We start from the raw sequence: 25,205 nt of genomic DNA, 5'->3' as shown, positions 1-25,205 counted from the left end.
AAAATCAGATATTTCAAGGTGCTTGTGCCTCTTCAGAACATATAACCTTCAGTGTTTTCCTGTAGTAACTTTTGAATTTGATTACATATTTGCAGAGTTTTCTTGACTCTTCCACCTCACACTTTCCCACTCTCACATTCTTGATAATCTGAAATATTCATATTACTTTGAATTTCTTTCAGTGGAAAATGTGAAAATTGAAGACAATGCTTATAACCAGTGTTCTAATGTGTTGGGGTTTTTTTGGCTGTTTCCCTGCTCCCTACCATCCCACAGCCTAGTCCAGATAATTTTATAGGTATTCATTCCTAAGTTTTAGTTATTTTTCTCTGTAAGGTAAAGTGACATGATAGTTTTCATATACGAACACTGAATACAAATATTTTTTATCCCCTCCTGCTTTTTAGGTGTTCTTTGGACTTTTATTGAAAAAGCCAGGTAGGCAAGCTCCTTCTGTATGCGTGTTTAGTTTAGATTGTGCTAGTTTAGAGTATAGTGCTTTTTTTGTTGGGTTTTTGTTTTTTTTTGGTTTTTTTTTTTTTGAATGATGCCTGTATTCCTTAGCATCATCTTCTGGGTTTGGGTCTTAATTGCTGCTGTAGCTTATGTTGTTGTAGAGATGTGTGGATAATTTTTGGATAGCTACAATTATCGAATAGTAGAACAGTATGTGGCAAGACTTCTTAAATTTATTTTTGGTTGTGCAATATTGCTTAATTGTGTCTGTGTTGTAAAATGTCATTTAATGTGTTAAAGACCAAATATAACCGTGACTTTAATTGCTTTCATAACTTAGTTCAGTAATATAGCATTAATGCTTGGGGTTGAATGTTTTCTATCTTGCTCTTTATTAGGCTGTTTTGACAAAGATTTTTGAATATTTGGAAAATTTTATTTTAAAAAATCATTGCTCATTAGAATTTCTAGTTTTGCCTTTGAATTTCTGTTTTGCTGAGAGGACAGTAATCCTTTAAATACTGTTTTTTATACCCAACACAGTTGGCAGTACGTTTAATATTTTCTTTCAAAATAATTCTTCGGTTGGATAGTGTGTGGATAGAAATAAGTTTCATTCTTTGGTCAAACATGAAGCATGCTGGGTAACATTATGTTTAGTTAAAGCTCTTATGGGCATACTTTTTAGACCAAAATTTCAAAAATAGGCATTCTTTGGTTTTTGGAAGTTTTTGAATGAAAATGAGAAATGTCTGAGTGGGTGGATCTCTCAAAAAAAAAATCATCAAATCCTTCCATTAAATTTCTTTTCCAGTTTTCTTCTTAATAATTGAATGTCAGATTTTTATTTCTTGTACCTAAGAAAAAACCTGGGGTTGCTGGTTATTTAATTTCTAGAGCATTACAAGTGTTGCTCAAACAGGTTTTTTTTTCCTCCTTGTAAATTGTGTAGGTGGTATGTGATGATAACGTTTTGAGAGAGAATAGGGAAGCAATCAGGACTGCAGTGCTAAATTATCCTGGCACGCAGTGACTTGTATAAAGAGGTATGTATAAAGACTTTAAGGTAATAAGAACTGTAGCTATCTGCTTCTATGGGCTCTCTTATTCATTAGCTTGCTTCTGCCCTTTTGGGGGGTTTGGATTTGTTTTTTTCTGTTCTGGGTTTGTTTTCCAGAGGTTTCCAATACAGGACTAGTGTTCAATTTTTGCTGCACCAAAGCAAACACTATAGTCTAGGTGCAGTTTACAATGATGAGTGCAACTTGAACACTTTCTTTGTCAATGGGTTGGATGCCTTTTGGCAGCTGTGTTGTCTTAAATCCTAGTCTAGACAAGAGAATTAAAGGTGTGTTATGAGCATGTTATCCTTTCTCAACATTAATGTCATGGGACTCGCTCAGTACTGTTGGGCGCTGTGCTCTTCAGAAATGCAATGGTGACAATATTTTAATACTTGTCTTGGTTAGCCCTAGACTGGGTGAAAGATCAGGTGAAGGACAAGCAAAAGGAATGTTTTTACGGTTGATTAGTTTGTTTTAAAATATCACTTGTGTCTTGTAGATAGAGCTTTAACAATTTTTAAAATACTATCTTCTGCAAAAGTCATAGTAATGAGGAAATTAAAGCATTTGTAAAAATATTAGGATGTAATAGTGTAGGGTGGTGGTCTGTGGTAAAATAAAATACACTTCTTACTTTAAAGAATGGTTTGGGTACTTCCATTATTGTTCTGGTTAACAGGTAGCCACCTTAACTAAAAGATTAATAGTGTTTGAGATTCCCATGTGAGTTTCAACTCAACTACAATTTAATTTGAACTGGAAATGAATTGGATAAGGCAATGAACTTAAGTGCTCTGAATGTGAAGAAGCGCTTTGATCGTGGATTTCTGATTAATTGCAAGAAAGGATGCTTTCAAGAAATAGTCAGATAGGTCACTGCTAGCCTGTGTCCACATCTGCTGAATTATGAGCAAGTTTTCACAGGAGAATGTTTGACTTGTTTGCCCTCTTACTCCTAATATATTTTACACTAAAGAGGGTAAGCCAGGACTGATCAACCTACTATATCTGAATAGATCTGGTTGCAGTTTCCAGCACTGCTGTAGCATCTTCTAAAATGCTGTACAAAATCTTGAAACGTTTTATAAAATAATTGGAATGCTTCTGTCTTTTCAAAAAGCTGTGAACTTTAGAAGACCAGTATAGAAATGCATAAATTCTTTTCTTTTGAAATGTCCTTACTATGTTTTTAATTTAATTTATAAATTTTAGAAACTCCTTGGTTTTGTTAGAACTAAACAATGAATACAAAATGCTGGGAGTTTATACCATTTTCCCCAGAATTTATAAATGAGTGGGGAAAAAAATCTGATGTTTTTTTTTTTCCACTCATCTCTGTATTCAATGATGCAGAATGCTGAACAAGTGTATTTTTTTAAACTATGACATCAGTCCTAATTTGTGTACTGCTACTTGTAAATACATGTTTTTAGGAAGGTATGTTTTCAGTCTTTATATTACTTTCTACTGCCAAAAGAACTTGATGTGTTAATAGGTTTTCCTAGTAGTCATCTTCTCTCTCTGGGTTCAGAATTTGCCCCTTTTCTGCTGAAACAATTCTGCTGAAGACCTGTCTCACGTGGTGTTTTGTGATTTAGTTGTGGGGTTTTTTTTAGCTTCAGGAATTCAAGCTGGGTTTTTTTAATAATTTGGAGGGCAGAAGATGATAATGTTGAACTATTTCTTCTGGAGGATTTTATCAGATGCTTTTCATATCCCTCTAACCCCACAAAGCAAAAAATCCTAACTGGTCTGAGTGTTTTTCAGTCTCCAGTTGAATCCAGGCTCTCCATCTCAGTGCATAAAGAAGGCATCTGTTCTGTTATAACAGTCTCAGATGCAGTTAGATTCTTGGTAGCTGACATGCATGTCACTCCCTACAATGCCTGGAAGAGAGAAGAATGAGTCACCTTCTGCTGGGTTGAGGCTGCTGCAGTCCACTGTCAAAGTCCAAGTGATAATGTGGAATGAGTTCTCCCATTGCTTTCTTCCGTTTGGGTGTGGTTTTAGGTTTGGAGGGAGGGGAGTGGTGGTTGTCAGTGTGGTACCAGTTAAATCTGTTCAATCTGCTTGGATTCCTTAACAGATGAGCTCCTCACGATGCATGGAGACTTTGGAGGTAGGAGAGGTTGGTTTTGTTATTGTACCAAATGTGCAGGATGCAAGCAGGCACTCCTGGCATCAATCTTCTGAACATGCAGTGCTCTGGAACAGATGCCTTTTAAAATATATTTTCCCCAATGCCAACCTTCTCTTTTTATGCATTTCATTTAGAAATAAATGAGACCCGGGCCTTACAGGAAAAAACCACTAAGCTATTTTGGGTAATTTCCTTAGGAATCTGCTTTGTTCTGAGGTGTATGATACTGTTGCAGCAAACCACTCAAACTACCAAGTCATATATGCAGAATCTTTTCTTTTGAGAAACAGGCTTGACCATGGGTCAAAATACTTAAAAAGAGTGGGAAAGGAATGGAAGTCAGTATGTCATCATGAAGCAACAGCTTCATGACCTTTCCTGAAATATTATGGTCACCTGGACTAGGGGAGTCTTCTGGTGATCATTAACTATATGAGATATCAATTTTGCATTTTTGCAGTGACTTCCTAATCTAAAGAGAATAAACAGTCCTGAGAAATCATTGAATATCAGTCCTGGTACCTTTCTTTATCTTCTACATACAATCTTTTTCTGTTGTTCCCTTGGGATTTGTGAATTTGCCTTCTTGTGTTTGTACTTACCTTCACAGTGGTACATCTTCAACAAAAAGATTGAAGAATATTTTCTAAACCTCTCTTGCAGCTGAGTGGTTAGAATAGTCCTCTGGGAAAAGCAGATGTGAAACTCCTATGACTAAAGGAGGTGTGTGGTGCAGGTCTCTCACCTCACTGATCAGGGTTATAATTGTTGTACTATGTTAAATGTGAGAAACAGCGTTGACACCATTTGCTTTTATTCCCAGGGCTTTCTGTGGAAGTGATATGTGTTGTGGATTTGTTGAATATCTTACTATTGTTGTGTTAGTAGACTCTGTAAGCAATGTTTAGTGAATTAGGCCTCTTGAGGGACTTAGCTGCTTGCCTAAGTCTGCAGAGACCATAGGTGTGTGGCACTGTTTTGGTTCCAGTATGTGGCTCACTTGGGCTTGCACAGCTCGAGGCCTTCAGACAGATACCTTGTTTTGACAAAAACTTTGGGTGGGTGCAGCTTTTCAAGAAATTTAGTGGGGAGGGAGAAAATTTGTGGAGCAGTCTCCTGGTCATAGGCCTCTAAATGCTTGGAGTCCCAGTATATTTATCTACCTCAGTTTTGCCTTCAGACCCAGAAATATTTGCCATCAGAATGAGTAAATCTCTCTACCTCCTTTTTCACATCAGTTTCATTCTGCATGTTTTGAGCAGTGAGTTTCTGAATGTCTTTGTATGACTTTTTTAGTATAGAGTATGGAATAGGCCACAGACTTGATGATCAAATCATCCACAGCACAGACTTAACACGCCTTGTACTTCAGATGCCTTCCTTCTCTAGGAGTTCTGTGCACAGCTTATATTGCTGATTGTAAAATTTTATTTGGAGTAGAATCTGCTTAGATGTCTATCCATATACAAATAGTTGTCTGAGGGATGATAGACTCTTTCCTAGAAACTAGATACTGGAGAAGAAGATGATATCAGGGTAGCCTGTCAAGAGTCCATAGAGTTTTAATGTTGAGTATCAAACAGGAAGAAACTCAATTATTTTGCCTTCATTAGGTATCTCTTCTGTCTCTCTTAGTTTGGTTGTCTGCAGCCTCACTTAACATTAGAAGCTGCAGATGCTCAGCAGTCTCTTTTCATGCCACCTGTTTCCCCAGTAGTTGGTATAGGCTGGCCATGTGAGAGAATCAATAGCCTTGGTCCTTGATGTTCTAGAAAATTTAGGCATGATGACACATTTTAGAATTTCACTCAATCCAGATATTCACAAAATTCATTACAACTGGGGAGAAGCCAGGCTGCCTGCTGTGTGTGGCTATTGTTTTGATGGGAATGGGGTTCAAGAGTCCTCTGCTGCCTTTAAAGATAAAATGATGGATCAGCTGATAATTTTTTATCAGGACTGCATGAATGGGTCTCTAATAGTCTCACCTTTAGTCTGGCACCATACACGATGTAGTTGTTCCATCTGGGATTTTGTAACCTCTGTTACTTAACAAAGTATCACTGTCTTATTATGTAGTTGTTGCAAATTTCTGAGTCTGTTCGACTATCTAGCAGTTTGTAGTCAAACTTCTTGTAACTCTTTTATTTCTCATGCTCCCTTATAACCAGATCTCTTAGCAACCAAAATCAGATACTTGCTACCCATCAGATGAGTCTGTTAACAACTGTTGGCAAGGAATGCTGTTCCTATTACCAGTCTGAGTGCCAGATTTTACATTGTGGGAATGGTCCTGCTCCCACGAGGCCTTTTGCCCCGGATTCTGCACTGCCCATGTAATTGGAAGACTTGCTCCTCATCTGGGTGAAGGTGATTTTCAGGAACCATAATGAGCAGATGCAGACCTTGGACAACCTCCTGATGCACTGGAGCTACTGTTCCTTTCATCTTTTTGATTCACACTGTTGGTTACACTTGTAATTGCCAAGAGCTCAGCTACTGAGCTGCAGTGATGGTTTGCAGACAGGACATGGGAACGTTTAACAGGAAGCAGGGCCCCTTTCTCAAGGGGAGGAAGTGACGGGCACTTGCAGACGATATGAACCCTCCATCACAAGACTAAAATGCAGCAGGCATGTTCAAAGGGCCCATATCTCTAAAAATTATATCACAAGAAGCTGAAGATAAACATCATGGTGGCTTGATGGTGGAAAGGTGGTTTATCCAGACTCTTTCATCTTGGGTACTTTAGTAACTCTTTGAACAAATCCATGCAATTCAGGTTTTACCTACCAGAGTTGACAAAGTAACTGTTATGAACAGGAAAACAAAATATATAGAAATCTATTATCAGAGTACTTGAACTTAAAATGTCCAAATTGCTCTGGAACATAAGGAAGTGGGAAGGATGGTGCTGTGAGTTGCAGGGCTTACTAATGTGTCCCTAGGCTTGATAGGGACACATTGGAGAAAAAGAAACAACCTTGTGTTTACAAAGTTTTCACCTCTGGAAAGAATTGCTGCATTGTAGACTTTACAGAGGAGAGAAGTATGATTTTTGAAAAAAGAAAATATTTTCTTTCCATGGCAACTCAAGAACTTGGTCATTCAATATAATTGCTGCAATTTATTGCAGGATATTGCCTTTTCTATTTTTTTCTCACAAACTATATTTGGTAAAAAATACACACACACAAAAAAAAAAGAGAAAAGCATCGTTTTTTAAATGAGATGAGTCTATTCAAGAAAGAAAACAAATTAACCTAAAGGTGTGAAAGCACATAACTTGGTGAATGTTGAATTTTCCTCCAGATGGTTTTTAGTCAGAAGTAGTGCCTGCCATCATGGTAGCTGCATCTACCAGAGAGGGACAATGGTAAGCTCAGCCTTGGATGAAAGCTGAGAAGGCACACCTTGAAAAGTCCATCATTACTCTAAAATTAAGCAATTGTATTGCCTTCTTAGCTGGGATAATTAGTCTGGTAATTGAAGTTTACATTCTTTTCCAAGAAATGATCAAAACACTTGCTTTGAAAGACTTTGTCAGCAAGAAATGTGGTTAGATTAAAAGGACTGGGAACAGTCTAGGCTTCACACCTCCGCACACACCTTCAGATTAATTGGAATGGCCTTTCTGAATAGGACAACTTAATGTGGAAAAAATAATTAATGAACTATTTTCAGGAAATTCTAGTTACCAATTAGTGATACGATGAAGGAGGTGTAATGGACACTGGGGTGTGTGTACAGTACCTCTAAACATAATCTTTTCATAAAAGAAAACCTTATTTTTCAAATATTTCAATGTTTTTCAAATATTTTCTTACTGTTACTTTGGAGGGTTAAGTATGCAAATTACCATCCTTTCTGTACCTAAAATGTGACAAATAGACATGTAAATATTGGGGTAATATTTTGTTTCTTAGAATAAAATTAAGTACATGTTTGGTTTTTTTTTTAATTAAGTTTGCTCGGAAAGAGAGGCAGTTAAAATGTATGTACAACATACACACAAATATATGCATATATGTACACAAGAGGTTTTCAGTCTTTTAGCCATCTGGGCTCAGGACTCAGTATAAAAGGAAGAAATAATGAATTAATTCTATCAGGTTCTGCAGTCATCTTCTGTTTAAAAAAATTTAAAATAGGCTTTGTCACCATGTGAAAATTTTTTCACTGAATTGCTTCTGAGCAAATTTGTTTAAACCAGTGTAAAGCCACATTGTTTGTCTTATACCTAATTTGAGCAACATGAAAATTGGTATCCATGTGGGAATTTGCAGCATTTTAAAGAAGTTTCTTAGGTTGACCTGGCTTGTTTGTGTTTTCTCCCTCTGAAAAAAAAAAAATTATGTCAAGGCACTGATTTCATTCTGTTTCACTCTCACACACTTGTACGTGGGTTGCTTTTTCTGTCAGCAAGCGAGGCCCGTCCTCCCCATCTCTGGGTGACACCGGCCATCAGCCGGCACACGGCCACCGGCAGAATGCCAGCGCGGAGCCGCTCCGCTGCCCAAGGGATGCTGACAGCCAGAGCCCTGGGCTCTGACCCCGGCACTGCTGACACAGCTTTGGCACAGCCAATGTGCCCACATCCCCAGAGATGAGTGCCGTGGTGCTGGTGGTGGACTCCCAGGGGCCAACATTGCTGGTAGGGTTAACAGGTACAAGATAAAACAGTCTGCAGGCTTGACTGGCTGCCACAGAGCATCTTCGTGAGCAATAAAATGGCCATCAGACAGGTTAGTAAAACTCTTCTGGGAAAGAGGAGCTTTTTATAACCTAGAGTAGACCCAAGGAAATTAACATTTATGCAGTAGTTAAAATATAAATAGCTCGACATCTGAGATGATGAGTATATCAGTTCCTCATTCTAGATGGCTTCATTTTGATAGTTAATCAAATATTAGATTTGACATATTCATACACACATCTATGTATGTGAGAAAAAGTAAAATATTTAGATCTCACTGTTTTACTAGGTACCCTGTACTTAATGTCATATTATAAACAAGTTCTTACTAAGAAATGTCTGGATATTCGAATGGATTATACTCACAACACTGATTCATAATGAAGTAGTTTGTTTTTTCTTTAATTGGTACCCATCTTATTGTAGAAATAATGAAAAAATCACCTAAGAAAATTATTTCTGAAGTTTATGCTCAAGATAGAAGGGAGGTTATCAAGAAATTGTTCTCTATATTTATCTTTATTCCACTTAAAGGTAGTATGTTGGGAGGCAGTGTTTTGTATTTCAAGATGAACCAGAATTTATTTTAATAAGAGCAAACAAGTAACAAACAATCAAAAAAATCCTGACAATTCTGAAGCTCTTATTTTGGTCTGTTCATCTTTAGATATGGAAACAGTTTCACTTAACAAGATTATATACACTTTTTGAATACAATTTCTGGGGATAGAAAGTTGAGGTGTTGAAGATGGAGCTGACTTCTTAAACCTGTGGAGAATAAAACCTTCCTGGTGCTCTGTTTATTCTAACACTCCAATTATTTAGAGTAGGCATATGGCAGTTAGATAAATTGTTCTGTAAGATAAGGGCCACCAACTTTCTGAAGTCATGGCAGAATGGTTTTGCTTACCAAGTTGAAAATAAAATGTTCTGGTAGAAACTTAGCAGGAGTGAAGAGGCTCTCAGAGCATCTGCTCATGAAACTAGTCAAGGCCTTGGATTTTTACTTTGTTGGTAGAGGAGGGTTTGACTGTGGTCAAAAGGAACTGTAATAAGAATGCTATTTCTGCAGTAAAAGAGAAAAATGCTTTTATACTGTTTTGTCCTGAATTGGTTCACTGTATCCATGTGGTCACTTACTTAGTTTCTGTAAAGTAGTCCATCTCTTGAAAAATATCCAGAGTTGCACCCTAATTGTGCCATTGTGAGGAAGATCTGTCTCAACAGAGCATTTTTTGCAAAGTTTTTTTATGTGCATTGTAGGATGTTTTTATTAGCTTCAAGGACATTAAGCTGTATTCTTCTTTAGTTTCTAGGGCAACAAAAGTCTCTGCTTTGAACTAGACACTCAAATTCTTTTCAGGCTATGCAGTATCATAAAAACTCTGGTATCTACCTGCCTTAGCTTCTGCTTAGAGACAGATGAAAGAGCAGAAGTTCAGGCCAGGTTTTTTGCCAATTAGCTCTGTTATTTTTGTTTTACTTTTACTTAAGTTTTAGTGACCTGCAGCTAGGTTCATTGCAAGCAGTCAAGTTTTTTAAAAAGCAAATAAATAAAAGCCTCTGTAGAACTGCAGTTTGTATCAGTATGTAATGCTCAATTCTGCAGACTAGATCGTGGCAGTCAAATGATCAGAAGTCAGTTTTGTGACCAAGGGTTGCATTTCAGGGGCCAGATTTGGGTGGTGCCAAAAGTCAGGAGCACAGACTTTTTGGAGTAAAAGGTTCTTACCTCAAAATGGGAGAGAAACTGTTTCTTTCTGAGTTCTAATCCTTTGGAAGTGGGTGATGCTACTAAGAAGGTTTTGAATTAATTGTTAGGCCTATTCTTGAAGACTGTAAAAGTGTAATTTTAATGACCTAGAGAAAATCCTATTAGAATAGTTTTAGCAAGTTTTGCAGTGGAATTTTTATCAGTGATTATAAAATGGTTAAAGTAATATAAGAGTGTGTTGGCTTTGAAGAGTGAACTAATACTTTAAAGAACTATAGTCTTCTGGCTCTTTTAAAATGCATATGGATTTCACTAGTTTTACTTTATGTATCCATGAAAAAGTTTCAATTTCATAGCTTAAATAAACAAGGATAAAAAGTTTGAAGTTGTCATTAACTTATGCTTGAGCTTTAGTTAATTCTGCAAAATCTAGTTAGTTCATTTTGCTTTCAGAATTCTAAGATATATGTCTATCTCGAGGCCTATAAATATGATTATCACTTCCACTACAAAAATGAATAGCTATAAATATTTATATAACTTTGTCATTTGTTTCTCAGCCCATTTTCTATGTAAACAAGCATTATGCAACTCAGTTGTCCGCTTGTCTCATCTTCCTCCATTACCTGCCAGTAAGTTTTGAATTCCGCAGCACAGTTAAGCTAAATTAAACATTAGGACAAATTCCCCAAGAGATCATGGAAGGCCTGTCCTTGGAAGTTTTCAAGACTGAGCTGTGCATGGCCCTGAGGAAGCTGGTTGAGATTTCCTGGCTGACCTTGCTCTGAACAGGGGGTTGGACTAGAGACTTCCCAAGGTCCCTTCCTGTCCAGCTCAACATCTGGAACAAATTAGAAATCTAAATAATGATTAAGTTCTGTCAGAACTGTTGGTGGGAAAGACACACTGTTGCTGCTATAGTTATGGAAGAAACTGGCACATGCTTAATGCTATTTATGGACTGGAGAATGGTGAGGGGAGGAGTTGTAGGCAGAAGAAAAAACTAGAGCTTTAGATAGCAGCATTGATAGACTCTGTAACAAGCTAGACCTACCATTGTACTCATAAATTACTTTACAGATTCTGCGCTTTATACAAAGTCTGATGCTGTTTCAGCTTTTCCAGGAGGATTGTTAACAGTATTTTATTGCAAAGATATTTTTTTTAAGCTGAGCTACTGGCATAAACTTTGATATATCTGAATTGGTACAAATCTCTTCGGTCTCTTTCTTTCTCCTCCCTCACCTTTGTCCCTGCTTGCTTGTACAGGAAGTTTACAGTATATTTTAAAATATTACAGTAGTTTATCTAAACATTTGCACATCAAGATATGCTTCTGAGAGAAATTCCTTGTTACAAAGCACGTGTTGATAGATAAATAGTAATGCATTTTAGGGTTGCTGTTGTTTGAACACAGCAATGTGATAACTTTCAACTATAAAACAATTGGAATCCATAGATTTGTATGATGTGCAAGAGGCTCACATTGCTTTTAATAGATAGCTGCATTTTTCATTGCCTTTGTAAAGGCACCTATTCAGTCCCACATCACCTGAATGGGCAGGTTTTATGACTTTGTAGAGTTTTGTACAGAGGAGCAAGGAAGAGGAGAAATCCCTCAATGTCAGTTTTGAGCCTTTGCAGTTTCTGCTCAAATTGGTGGTGTTCAAGTGAGGTAACAACCTTGACTTTGACCCCAAAGCTGGTGTTCTTGCTTCAAGGCACACCTAATCCACCAGCTTTATTCTTTTTGCTGACAGATTTGATGCTGGCACAGAATCTGCCCTAACATTCCTTATACTTGTAAAGAAATCCCAAGATTTTGTGATGTTGCATAGCTTACTGCTTAGAATAGCTGGGATGCAGGGTGCTTTTTCAGTTGAAGAGCAAGCATTACTGTTACTGTATGCTTCAAGATGTTCAGATTGCCTCCATCACTAAGGATGGACGACTCTTTTCTTCAGATGGAGAGCAGAGGTATAGAGTTCAAGAGACTTGCTAGAAATTGGACAGGTGGTCTGTAACAGGGTGTGAAACTGAGCCCACATCTCTTAGATCACATGTCAGCATTCCTCTTGCTTGGTGCTTAATGTTTTTGCTCTAAGACATTGAGGATAAAATTTAATTATAAGTGGTTATGTCTGAAAAAAGTTATAATTTAAAAGAAATATCTTTTTTTTGAGACTTCAGTATACAAATAAAAGATAGTTGGTAGTCTCTAATTTTAGAATCTTCTGTATGTTGCACATTTGGTAGGTACTGAAAGCCTTGACATATCCAGTCATGCTCATTGTATTGGAATAAACATTAGTATATTAGCATGGATATGGCTTAAAAATATTCAAGGTAAGAAAACGAATGTGGTTAATAAGAGTAGTTTTCAATTATGGATGCAAAGCTTAAATATTGAAATGTGAGACCTAATTTTTAGGATGTTGAGCTATTCCTACAGCTAGTAGCAGTAATTTAAAAAAAAAAATTAGGTGCTCAGCTTTAATGTCTGGACATTTTTTGAGCAAGAACTTTTTTTGTATTTAAGCAACTATAGCATGCCTCATAATCTGTTAGTAGTTTTCTTGATAAGTAGACTTCTTTCAGTATGCGCTGAGTAGAGAGACAGGAGCTAGATGAATTTGGTGCAGCTGTGAGAATCTCAGATTGGTAGGACATCCTGATTTTCTTGTTGCTTTTAGAAACAAGGGAATTAGTCACAATGGAAACAGTCAGGTAAAACATTTACCTTTATTTACTTGTGGTTATTGCTTCTTAAGCTAAACCAAGGAACAGAAAATTCCCATTTGAAAATTCCAGTGTTTCTGAGTTGCTAAATGTGCCAAGCATTTCAGGATTTCAACAAGATGATGTTGATGCTCAGTTGTGTGAGATGAGGATTTTGATTGGCATAGAGAGAGAACTCGAGGATTAAAATCTTGTTTGGATATGCTCCCAGCAAACCTGCTGCTAAGAAGGTAGATTTTATATATCCCTTAGAGTCTTTTCAGTCTTGATAATAGACTTCAGTGTTAGATATGAATTTTAATGATAGATACTAGGCAGAAGTGTCCTTTTTAAGGTGAAAAATAACCTGTTCGTGAAGACTTTTGAACATCTGAAATGGCAGTAGATGAGAACTGAAGCTACTTGTGTGATTGGCTTCTTGTCACCCCCAGCACTCAGAAAGCTGTTTTCCTTCACCTGTGCCAGAGCATTGCTTTGAAGGGAACAGACAGTGTCATGGGACGTAGTTTAAACATTCATGGAGTTCTGCAAGCTTCATGAGAAAATATCTCCCTAACATATTAATGATCAGGGATTTTTTTTAGGACTTACTTTAGTGACTAGCGAACCCTTAAGACATGTTGATAGACCTTTGAATTTTCAGATGCTCTTGACATTTTATCTTAAAAAGCTGTAGGGAGAGCCAGAAGTAGACTTATCTGCAGTGACTTGCAGAAGCAGGCTGAAAATGTGGAAGTTTATTGTTATTCTGGTTCTCCTATGAAATCTTAGTGGCAGAAAATCCTCTGTAGATAAGAATTTTCCTCTGAAGTGAATGGAAATGACCTGTAAAGATCTTTGGTGTCCTTCATACAGAGATGATGTGCATCATCCTGTTACATCTGATGCAGCAGGGGAATGTAGGTTTACTGCATGGCCTTTGAGTATGTGTGTTGGGTTGGACCATCCATGGTTCTTGTCCCTTGGAAGGTCTCAGCTGTAAGCTGCCTAGGAATAATGTGTGCAAGTGCTTTGGTTGAAAAGTGCTTATTGTGAGAGTTGGGAAGCAGATATTTATAGTGCTTCTGTATACTGTGGTTGGTTGTTGTTTCTTGGGCTTTTGCTTGGAACGATTTCCTCTAATTTCTTACAAGCACAGCACCAATGGTGAGCCAAACTGGCAAGTGAAGCCAGCTCTAACACCCACAGAACTAAATTGGCTTTAAAGTATTTTATTTAAGCTGAGGGGATTATTTCCAGAAAGTTTCATGTACAAGAACAAAGTTTCTGAAGCCTCCTCAAAAGTGATATAGTGTGTTGTTATTTATTATTCTAATATTATCCTCCCAAGTTGTTTTGCAATCATTATTTAATTTGCTGTCCTATGAGTAAGTACAATTATCATGACTTTATATACCTCAATCTGTCCATCTGAACAGTTTGTTTTCCCAAAGGCTATGTAAGGAGTTGATGTCAAAGCCTAGAATAAAATGTTAGATCCCAGTCCTGCAATTAGGCCATACACTGTTCTTTATAGCAAACTGATTCATGACTCAGCCGCCTAATTGCAGTGGGACTTCCAATAAGCTCTTTAACATCTACTCATTTACAAAACTTATTTTAAGACTATTTTTTTAGTTGGGAGTTATTGCTTAAGAAATTAAATCACTACACAATATAACTTACGAAACTGAATATTAAATGCAATTAATTAGTAAACTGGAATGACTTGTTTGCAGCAGAATTGTGAGAGTTTTACAGCTGTTCTGTGTGGTTTTGCCTGAGAAGCTGTAATAATTTCCATTAGAGGGAAAAGTGCTCAAACTTTGCAGAAACCTACCTTTGTTTAGATTTGAGTATCTCTCTGACACATTTATACATGTATACAGGTATTGACACATCTTTATTGCTGTCTATTTGCAGGAGTCCATGGAAACATAATTCTGCACAATGACTCCCTAATAGATGTAGTTTTTAAAGCTACCAAAATACAAAGAATAGGGGTTTGGTAAAAGTGAGATATCTCCTCTGTCTGTGTCTTAAGGTAGTAATAGATGTGTGTGTGGTGTGGGTTTTTTTTGTTTGGTTTGGTTTGGGTTTTTTTTGTGGTTTTGTTGGGTTTTTGTTTGTTTGTTTGTTTTGTGTTTTGGTTTTTTTTTCCCCTGTTGCTTTGGTTCAAGAACTGGTAGCTTCAAGAAAGGGTTAAGGTAGTTTTCTCCTTGAAAATTCTGTGGTATTGCTTCCTCTCATCCTGGTGTTTGAGAGGCTCAGAATCAGGCTGGGGAACACTTGGTGCCTTTTCTTATCCTCCATAGCTGATGTGAGTTTTAACTATGAAGGATTCTGCTTTAACTATCCAAGTAATTATGTGAAAGGGATTAGAAAATTTCTAGATAGTTACACTGGAATATGTTTTTCCTCTAGATGAGGAAACAGCTTGTTCAAGTTAAGACAGATTTTACTGAAGGCAATCAAAGTTTGCAAGTTACATTACAAAAGGATATTTAGTTATTTTTAGTGTGAATTTGTAAATAACCTAATAGATTTAATTGTCATTTGTGGTACTTTTTTTCATATTACCCATAATTCTTTTGCTGCATATTTTGGCAGGATTCATACTACAAGTTTTTTGTAAGTCTAAAAAGAAGAACAATTATTATTGACTTTTTGATATTATTTGGATCATTTTCAACACTAATATCTTTATCCCTTGAATTAATTTCCTTTTTGAAATGCTATCAAAAGTGACAGAAATGCATTTAAAAAAAAGAAAGATGCCCTGTGTGTAAAAGGTAATAAAGGAGATTTAGTACTGGAGACTCCTTTTGATTATTAGTAATAGTTATCCCATATAGATACCTTTTGTATTTCAGTGGTCCCAGTTTTTATCATATAAAGCTGTAATCATGCATCTTTCCAAAAACTTCAACAGGACTAAAACTTGTTATAAAAAACAGTCTTTAAGAATACATGGTATTATCTTGGTTTGTTTTATTACACAGAATTATTTGTTTGAAAATATTTGGGTCTAATATGAAGCACAGGAAAAATCTTTTAAAAGAGACACCACTTCCAGAATGTGAATTAGAAAACGGGAACTTGTTTGTACCTTTTTTCTCAACTGAATACTACAACTCACACACGCACACAGAGTGTAGGGGTACTGGGCAGTCTCTACCACTGTTTAAAGGAATCAGGTCTGTTTATTAGCCTTGGTGTATGCTTGGGAGTTTTGTTTTTAAATTCTTGCCTGTTTCAATCTCCATTTTTATTATATTTGCACTGCACATCATCTTTGGTTTTATCTTTATCCAATGACAGTTTTAACCAGAAATCTGAGAAGTACCTTGTAAAAGAAGTCAGGTACTGCCCATGGTTTTTTGGGTGTGATTGGAGGTAGAAAAGCTGTGAGGAAAAAGTCTCTGCAGATCATTCTCATACCATTCACCTTGAAGATTTCTAAATGTTCTAAGCTGTTATTCAAAGTAATAATGGTGATATTACCACTGAATAGATGGTAATCTAAACAGAAATGTGGATGATGTGTGTGCTGTGTGAGGCAAGATAAAATATAGAAATATTTATTGCTGTGTGACATATAAGGCTGTGTGGTCAGTGGTGTATAACTGAGCCACATAAAACATTTGATCTTTGTGTATTTATTGATTTCATGTGCCTGTGGTGTCCACTCTCAGGAAAACTGAGAGATTTACTGTGGGCTATTGGTCCCAGGTATTCATTAAAGATGGGGAACAGGGTGAGTTTTAGCACTGACTTTATCTAGAACTGGGAAATCATTCTGATTGTCTTTTATGGGGCAATGCCTGTACCTTGCCAGTAGTGGAGACCCTAGATATGATGGCATTTGATTCTGTACTGGTGTCTTTCATAGGGCTATAAATGACTGCAGTCCTGCTACCTCTTCAAGAGTGGCTGTTGCTCACTCTCTGTCATATTGGAGCTAAAGAAAATGAGATCATTTAAACAGAGTGAAGTGCCTTTTTCTTTAATCGCATTCTGCAAACACGTGTAATTGGTCTTGCAAAAATTTGTTCCTGAAGAGGTCTTAAAAAGTCAAGCTTTCCCCTGCTACATTTGAGAGTGTTTCTTACAGGCTCTGCTATATTTGCCCCAGAATACATACTGTGCTGCTTTGATAATGACAAAAGTAGCAGCAGTTATTTTCAGGTGGCCCTCATGCTTTTCATTAAGAATGATCAGTGCTGCTCAAAGCTTTTCAGTCATACTGAGAAAATTGGATTTTCCTGCTCCAGCAATGAGCAGAACTGTGCCACTTTTCCATTGCTAAGGGAACAGGCAGGGGCAGTTGGGCTGCAGAAAAAGGCAAAACTTCTGCCCAGCTCCCACTGTGGGTTGAGCTGCTCTCCCACAGATCCTGTAATGGGAGCAGCAGCCTGGATTCAGGACTTCAGTATAGGTGGTGGGGTTCTAGCCTCTTTTGCTCTACTAAAAGTATTTGTGAATAAGTTAGACCCAGCTAGAGGAAGGATTTGTGAATTCCTGTGTTTGATTTTTGTGGTTGTATAGAAGGGTTCTGCATTGCTGCTTGGACATTGCAAGGTAGCTCTCTTTTTTTAATTTACTTGTTTTTTCCTTTGTAAAGAACCTATTTTTCTCTCGGGCCACTGAAATTCAACAGAGTGAAAAGCCTGTGAGGAAGAGATTTTCTTCTTCCCTTCAAATTTCATTAGAATCATATAATTCCTCCACATCTGAGAAACTGCCCTTCCATTGGTGGGCCTGTGCTACTGCACACCACCTGAGTGGTGGGTGTCCAACATCTGGCTGGTCAAAGCTCTGAGTATGAAGTGGAGTCTCCAGATGCAGGCAAAAGTTACCTCCAGTGAGATCAGCAGCTGTAGTAAGGAGAGTATTGAGCCAGGGATCTCCCCGTACTCATCAGAAAAGAAATTGCCCAGGATACTAAGTGAGGCAGGAAATTCTGGCAGTGTTGAGAGGTGAAGGGTGTAAAACTAGCTTCAACTTCAGAGCTTGCAGAGTTTGATTTAGTCAAGAGCTAGATTTTCCACAAAGTGTTATCAGAACTCAAAACTGGAAAGTGTGAAGGCCCTTAGGACTCTGAATGAAGACACACAGTTCATCATCCTCTTGGTACTTGAGGAATAGGATACACAGAAGTCTGGTCTGATTCTCTCTACTCAGCTTGGGTTGGGCAGGACTGATACTGAGCTGGAGCACTTAAGTCCAGCTCGTACCAGAGCCAGTCTTCTGCTCAGTACCCATGGACTATTTTTCCATTATTTGCTGTATTCTAGGTAGTAGACACTGACTTTTCTATGTAAAAAGATAAATTGTGTGTATTTATTATAGACAGGCATAAGTATATATAAAAATCTAAAATATATGTCACACAGAATATGTATATATATAAAATATATTTTCTCTGTAAAATTAACTACTCAAAATCTAGGTAGTACAGAGATGTATTCTGCAAGAGCAACTTTATTTTTGGTAAGAAGACATAATGAGAGCTTTGCAGAAACACTTTCTTACGCGTTTCAATATTGTAAAGTTATTGGGTGAATCTGAATTATTTGGTGAATAAGTCTATTGACTGTAGGATCTCATTTTAGGTGGTGAAGGTAGGTAGTGAATCAGGTAAATGCAACAGGAAAAGCAATACAGAAAATTGCTTATATGAGTTCCACCTAATAGTTCCTAGATGGTCTTGTGCAAATAAATTATATTAGGCTTTTCATATCTTTTCTGTCAGATCATCAGTTCTTTCTGTTCTTCAGTATGAAGCATCAGGGTTTCCACTGCTCCATTTCCCAGGTGTTGAGTACTCACAGCATACAGACTCTCAGATATTTAGTTGCTCGGCTTTTCTAGGGTTCCTAAACCTTTTAAGCACTTGAATTTTTCAGTGGGACTGACTATAAGTCTGCAACAAGTGTGTATGTATTTCCTTATATGTTTCTCAACAAATTGGAGTGATCTCACAAAACTCAGAGAAGGGGTCTTGTGTTTTAATTCTGGGTCATCTATTTCTTCACTGGGCATTTCTCAAGCATATTCTTTGAATTTCTCAGTTTTACCGGAAGGCAAGCCAGTGGAGAGTGAGAGGAAGTTCAGGGCCCTCAGAAATCAAGAAATGCAGTGAAGGGGTACCTGATTCCATTTCCACTGAAGGATTTTTTCTTACTGCTGTATAGCAAATACAATAGGACACATGCATCTGAATAATAAAGATAAGACAGCAATTCAGTATTTCTTTTTATCTGTTGAATGCTATCCATCTTATGTAATTAAAGACTATGCTATCTTGTGTTTAAATGCAGGAGGACAGATTTCAAGATGTTTATGTGTATTTTGGTACTTAATTAATGGCAGCTTAGCTCTTGCAAGAGTTCCAGAGATATCATTGTGCTAAACACTTATCCACAGAGTAAGAAATGGATTGTGTCTCTTCAGATGGTAAATGAAGGCAGGAAAAATGGTAAAAGTGAGGGGGATTCTCTGCAATTATTGATGAAAGCCCTGGACTATGACATTCCCTTAGTAAGCAAAGAAGCATAACAACGTTTAGAATTTCAGCTACATCTTGTGACATAGTTGGACAAATTTTTGATGCTAGTCTGGGGAGGTAAGAGTTGCTGATGTGGTTTGAGACATTATTGATCTTTTATCCTTTTGGACACTGGGGGAGCCCACTGTCCCTGCAGCAGAGGCAGCAGGAACACACAGGGTACCTGTTCCGATGCAGAGCGGTGACAGACAGGGAAGCAGGTTGTTTCCCTCAACCAGATGAGGCAGAGGCACCAGCACTGCTCTGCTGCCTTGCGTAGCAGGCAGGGGGGATGGGTGGGAGGGATGAAGAAGGTGGCTTTAGGAGGGTGTCATCTTCAGCTGCTGCAGGTGTCAGCTGCATCTTTTGTCCACAGTACAGTCTTACTCTATTGATTTGACTCAAAGCAGTACTACTAAGAAAATATGAAGGAGCAAATCAGGTTTAAGTTAAGAAGGTACCATCTTGCTTCTCTTAGGTCTGGTTTGAGTGCTAAAAAGTCATAACTGGTTTTCCTCTCAGTCCTACTTGCTTTCATGAGAAAACCTGTGTAAGAGTATTTTGGAAATAGGCCCAGTGTTTTCTTCTCTCTTTTCTTTTCTGTAGCAAATATGTAAATTTGAAACCTGATGGAACACTTAGTTTCAAGTCTGAAGAAAGATTTATGAATGTGAGGATGGAAAAAAAAAAACGGCAGGCATTTCAATTTTGTAAAAAAATTTGGCAAGGATCCCTTCACAAGGAGGTGCAAAGTAACAAATTTCTTCATAGCTACATGATCTGTTGTGCTGTCCAAGTTGATTATGAAGCAGAGCTGTGATAGTATTGCCTGGAACTTAATTGTGATTTTTTATTTGTCTCTTTGACTTGTTTAACTGGCATAATGATGTGAATGCTAGAAGGGAGAGATACACATTCTGTATTATCTAATACGTGTTTATGTAACAGTACTTATGTGTGTATGCAGTACTTGAAGTGGACTACATTTCCTGAAATTTGGAATTAATCTACTGGCCCTTTGGTTGTGTCTGATTTATTGCTATTCAGAGAGTTCTGTGTATATTGACCAAAGGTAAATATACTCTTGAAAGGGAGAGTGTTGCATCATTAATCCAAGCAGGCGATACAAAAAATACCTGTTCAGGGAGAAGGAGGGTATAATGTTGAAGGGAGGGTTTGATGTTTTACACATGGAGATTGCAAACAGAGAAAATAGTATTATAATCCTCATTTTTGTAGTGTGAAAGTATTCCTGGTATGTTTCCTGGAGGGAAGGAAATTTCAGAGGAGGAAGATTTTCGTAGAACTCCGAAAGCTCTGAGGGGACCAAGATGTGCAACAAATTGCTAGAATGTGAAATACACATTTTTTCAAATGTAAAATTTTAAGATCTTTCAAATGTCTCTTTCCTGTTGGGTCTGTACTGTTTGCAAATAGATTTTTTTTTTTTTTACTTTAAGAATGTTGCCATTTAAAAAATTTAATTATTGCTGTTGTTTTTGTTTTTAAACTGTAGGTATGAGAAGGTGCCAGTAATTCTGGTTGGTAATAAAGTGGACCTGGAAAGTGAGAGAGAAGTATCATTGAGTGAAGGCAGAGCCTTAGCTGAAGAATGGGGCTGCCCCTTTATGGAGACCTCTGCTAAAAGTAAAACAATGGTGGATGAGCTCTTTGCAGAAATTGTTAGACAAATGAACTATGCAGCACAGCCAGACAAAGATGATCCATGCTGTTCTGCATGTAATATACAATAGCATTAAAAATTACCTAACCTGGACTTAATTTGCAGAAATTTTGTAAGGTGGTAAAACTGTCTACTTCACTTCCTGGTTTGTGGGTCACTTGAAATACATCTGTAGTGAAGTAGCAACATTAACTCAGAGCTGAGCATTGAAAGTCAATCACTGACTCTGAATATAATTGGGTTAAATGACCACATCTCACCCGTTTTTCCCCTTTGAGCACCTGCAATTTTATGGCACAGTCAGTTGATCTACAGGGTCGTTCCAGTCGAACGTACGTGTGTTGTCATGTCAGACAGCAACAACAGCAACTATTTCCGAAGAGGACAGAATCATTTTGGAAATGGAGACGAAAGCAGTGGAGAGGATATCTCTGAAGATCTTTCACAACAAGCATAAGCATGAAAAGGAGAGCCAAGTCTTTTGGTGTCTGATTACCGCGCTTCAGAATGGACACTATCACATGTGGCTGAGTTTGTTCAGTCAGTTATGTTGATTTCACCAGAACTTCTGACAGTGTTGGAGGAAAAGGCTACCAGAGACCCATATAGTTTGGATTCTTTTCAAAATCAATGCTATTATTTCTACACTTTATCCCACATCTTGAAATAGAAAACATTGTATCAGTGTGTGAAATGAGAGGCAAGATCTGGAAACAAGTGACGGGTGAAGAAACGGTCTGGCATTGGAATGTTTTAAATCTTTCATTTTGCTGCTCAAGAATGGAGGATCGCTTCAGGTTTTGGTCTACAAAAAGCCAAACAAACCCTCTGTTTACAAAGCAGGAAGCATCTTTATTTTCACTTTACTGAACCAGGAGGAAGCAACTGTGATGAAAAAAAAAATTGCTGAGCCTTACTAACAAGGAACACTTTAATAGATTAACTAGTACCATCTTGTAAGGAAAATTAAGCCATGTTTCATCCATATGTTCCCTTCTGCAGAAACCTCGTGGGACAGTATGAACATTTTGCATTTTTAAGTTTGTTAAAGACAACAGTTTTTTCTTGCCTTTAAGGGCTACATTCTCTGGTGTGATCCCAAACTAACATTTGAAAATCCAGTTTGCTATTTGATAGCTTTAATGTTGAAAACTTAAATTGAATAACCATGTGAAATCATTTGGTTCAGAGGTGAAATAGTTAAGGTTGTAATTCCTTAGGTGAGTGTGGAAATGGCTCTTTAATTGCCTGACACACTATTCAAAGGTTGCCCCAATTATTGGAGTGTTTAATGGTGGGAGCAAATATTTTATTTGGAAAGGATGCTCGAGCTCTGACTTGCTAGTTTCATAGCAGTGAAGTATTTATCATTTGCATGACTAATGGCACAGAAATACCTATTTCAAAGTCTTACAATCAAAGTATAGAACAGTTTTCAATCGCAATGTTTAGATTTTAAATGCTGGAGAGATTGTCTTGAGCTGGATCTTTTATAGGTAAAATTGGCCATAAAAACACAGTCACTGAGCCTGTGGTCTAAATAACACCATGCGTTTATTAGTTTTTAAATCTTGTGCAGTAACAGTGTAGTTCCTTGTGTTTAAATGAGTGAAAATAGGGGTGCTGGGCTGTGTGTGTGTGTGTTGAGTGTGTATGTGTGTGTGTATATGGCCCTTAGAAATGCTGTAATTGGAGTTAGGTTCGAGAGTTTTGCCTCCATCTGCAGAACTTCCTAAAAGCGCTCTCATCTGCCACAAAGGACACTGGAGTAGAAAACACTTTGCGGATTTCCATACATAAATATCCTTAACATTTGAATTATAGTTCACTGGATGATAACTAAAGAAAATCATATTCACGGAAGAGAACTGGCCAACTCTGCCCTTAATCTTTTAAGACCTTTCCACAACCAGTGTGACAAAGGGCATTAGATGTCACAGAGCATTAAGCCTTACTAGAATATAAATGTAGCCCATTTCCCATCTACTTTGCAGAGCTTTTGTTACTGTACTTTGTTCTCTTAGGGAGATAGGCACACCGTTTATTTCTGGCATCTGAATGCCCATTTTGGGTGCTCTGAATCGCCCTCCTAGAGGCACCTACCTCTTTCCATTGACTGTATAGCAAACTTAGGCTTTTAACTTTAGTCCTGCAAGTCACAGAACTCACATGCCTAAACTAGATGGTATGAATGTTCTCTTACCACCCCCTGCCTGCCCATTGTGTCAGCTGCCATACTTAAACAAGATGTGAGATGTTGGATTGATGATATTTCAGGGTTTCAAATATCACGATTGGGAAACAGTTAATCAAGCAGCACAATCCATCCATAAAACAGTTTGTCAGTGTGAGATCCACTCTGTAAGCACTCGAAAAAGAAAAACCACAAAAAAACGAACTAAAGCCAAATTTCAAACCAAGTTGGAAGTGTATTTTATGCGAGGTTATTTAGAGAGATGTTAAAAATCTTACCTGACAGATTGTTCATCAGCCAAGAAAATGGCATGAAGTAGAGTATGAACAGCCTAACATGAAGTTCATGATATAAAGCAGATGGGCTTTAAATATAGGAAGAATTGCACAGTAAATTTGTAACAGAAATATTAAAGAAAATATCTCCCAGTTTTGTTTCTTCATCACACTCTTCCATTTTCAAAAGCATAGGCCATATGTAAGCTACCATGCAACTTGGCTGGGGGAGCAATGCGAGTGGTTTTTTTTATTGTATAGTTCTGAGGAAGTAGTTATGCACTATTTGTATTTCCACTAATGTGAAGATAGTGGAGCTTGAATCAATGACAGTTGCACTCGACAGATTTTTCAAGTTATAGGGGTAGCAGAAAGGGAGGTAGGTGAGCCACACAGCAGCTGCATGGCCACCCTGCAGGAATCACTGGTCTTGGGTTACTGTTTCATTTGTTCCCTGATAGGATTACCAATTATAGTATTTGAAAGTTTCTTATAACATGCCTTAAAATATTATGATTTGTTCCAAAGACCCACTTTTCCTTTGGCTGTTCTTGTAGAGCTTTGTACTTTTCTACAAAGACAGCATTTCTCCAGTTTTGTTGGTTTTTTTTTTTTTTATAAAGTTGCAACTTTTATTCTTTTAAGCTATGATAGTGAGAGCAACTGTTTCCTCTTTCCCTTAAAAATACACACAAAAATGATTCAAAGCAAACAAACCAGAATCGGATCAAGAGCATTAAAAATAACTTGCATTGGATTTTGGTTTTTTTTTCTGTTGTGCCCATCCCCCTGCCCACCCCCTTCAGAGCATCAAGAAAAAAAATTTGGTGACATTTTCTGTTCTGATTCTAGCCTCTCCCTAACCCCAGTGCTACAGTTGCCATTACTTTTCTATGGGAAAACTACTGGTATTTGCTTTCCTGTATAGAATGTTACCTAAAGATGTCAGCCATTTGGTTGGGGGGTTTTGTGCATGTTTGTTTTTAATTTTTTTTTTTTTTTTTTTTAACAGTGTGCCATCAAAGCACTGGTTAGGCTTTAATTGTGAAACTCTGCAACAAAAGCAAATGTTTGACAACTGCAGGAGGCTTTTATCTGCATTGTTGTGCATCTGTTAATTCTTGATCAGGGTTTGAAGAAAGACTGAAGTGGGTTCTGGAGTCAGACTTAATGCTGTTGATTTGGAGTTTCCTAGGGGTGAATTAATGTATTTCACAGTTAATTGTTGAGCTCTAATACAACTGGCAACTTAAAATGGGGCAACAGTTTGTTTTGTAACAATGTCAGTTGTTTAAACCTTGATGTTTCAAATAAAACAAGAATTGTACATAGAACTCAATGCAAACTCAGCAGTTGTATTTGGAGTTAAATTATTTTAACAAATAAATTTATTTAATGAAATCTTCCTTGCATTTTCTATATTGTCCATTTGATTTGATTAAAAACCTCATCCAGAGCTGATGAGGGTGCCCAGTAATTTGAAACAACATTGTCAATTATATTCAGTTCAGGAAAACATTTCTTGCCAAAATGCTCTTCTGATACAAATTAAGAAGCAATAAGTAAAAATCAAATATAATTTATTTTGGATGGATGGATGTTGTGATCTAAGTTATGAGCTTGATAAAGAGCAATAGCAATGGAGGGGGGTTTTCTGTTCACTTTTCTTAGTGGGTTACACACTGACAACAATCAGTAATACTCAGTATTTGAT

At 37.3% G+C, this 25,205-nt stretch overlaps 1 protein-coding gene across 1 annotated transcript in view; it reads left to right on the top strand.

Moving 5' to 3' along the window:
• Nucleotides 1-24,892, top strand: part of RAP2A (RAP2A, member of RAS oncogene family) — a 30,892-nt gene extending 6,000 nt beyond the window's left edge. The window contains exon 2 of the mRNA XM_053935588.1: nt 20,855-24,892. Coding sequence (XP_053791563.1) covers nt 20,855-21,092 — 238 coding nt within the window. The 3' untranslated portion in view covers nt 21,093-24,892. The remainder of the gene's footprint in view (nt 1-20,854) is intronic.
• Nucleotides 24,893-25,205: the final 313 nt, after the last annotated feature.

This window comes from Vidua chalybeata, chromosome 2, assembly GCF_026979565.1.
Source record: "Vidua chalybeata isolate OUT-0048 chromosome 2, bVidCha1 merged haplotype, whole genome shotgun sequence".
In the NCBI taxonomy this organism is placed as follows: Eukaryota; Metazoa; Chordata; class Aves; order Passeriformes; family Viduidae; genus Vidua; species Vidua chalybeata.
The sequence above is the reverse complement of the archived record's forward strand: the minus strand, read 5'-3'. Positions and strand labels throughout refer to the sequence as shown.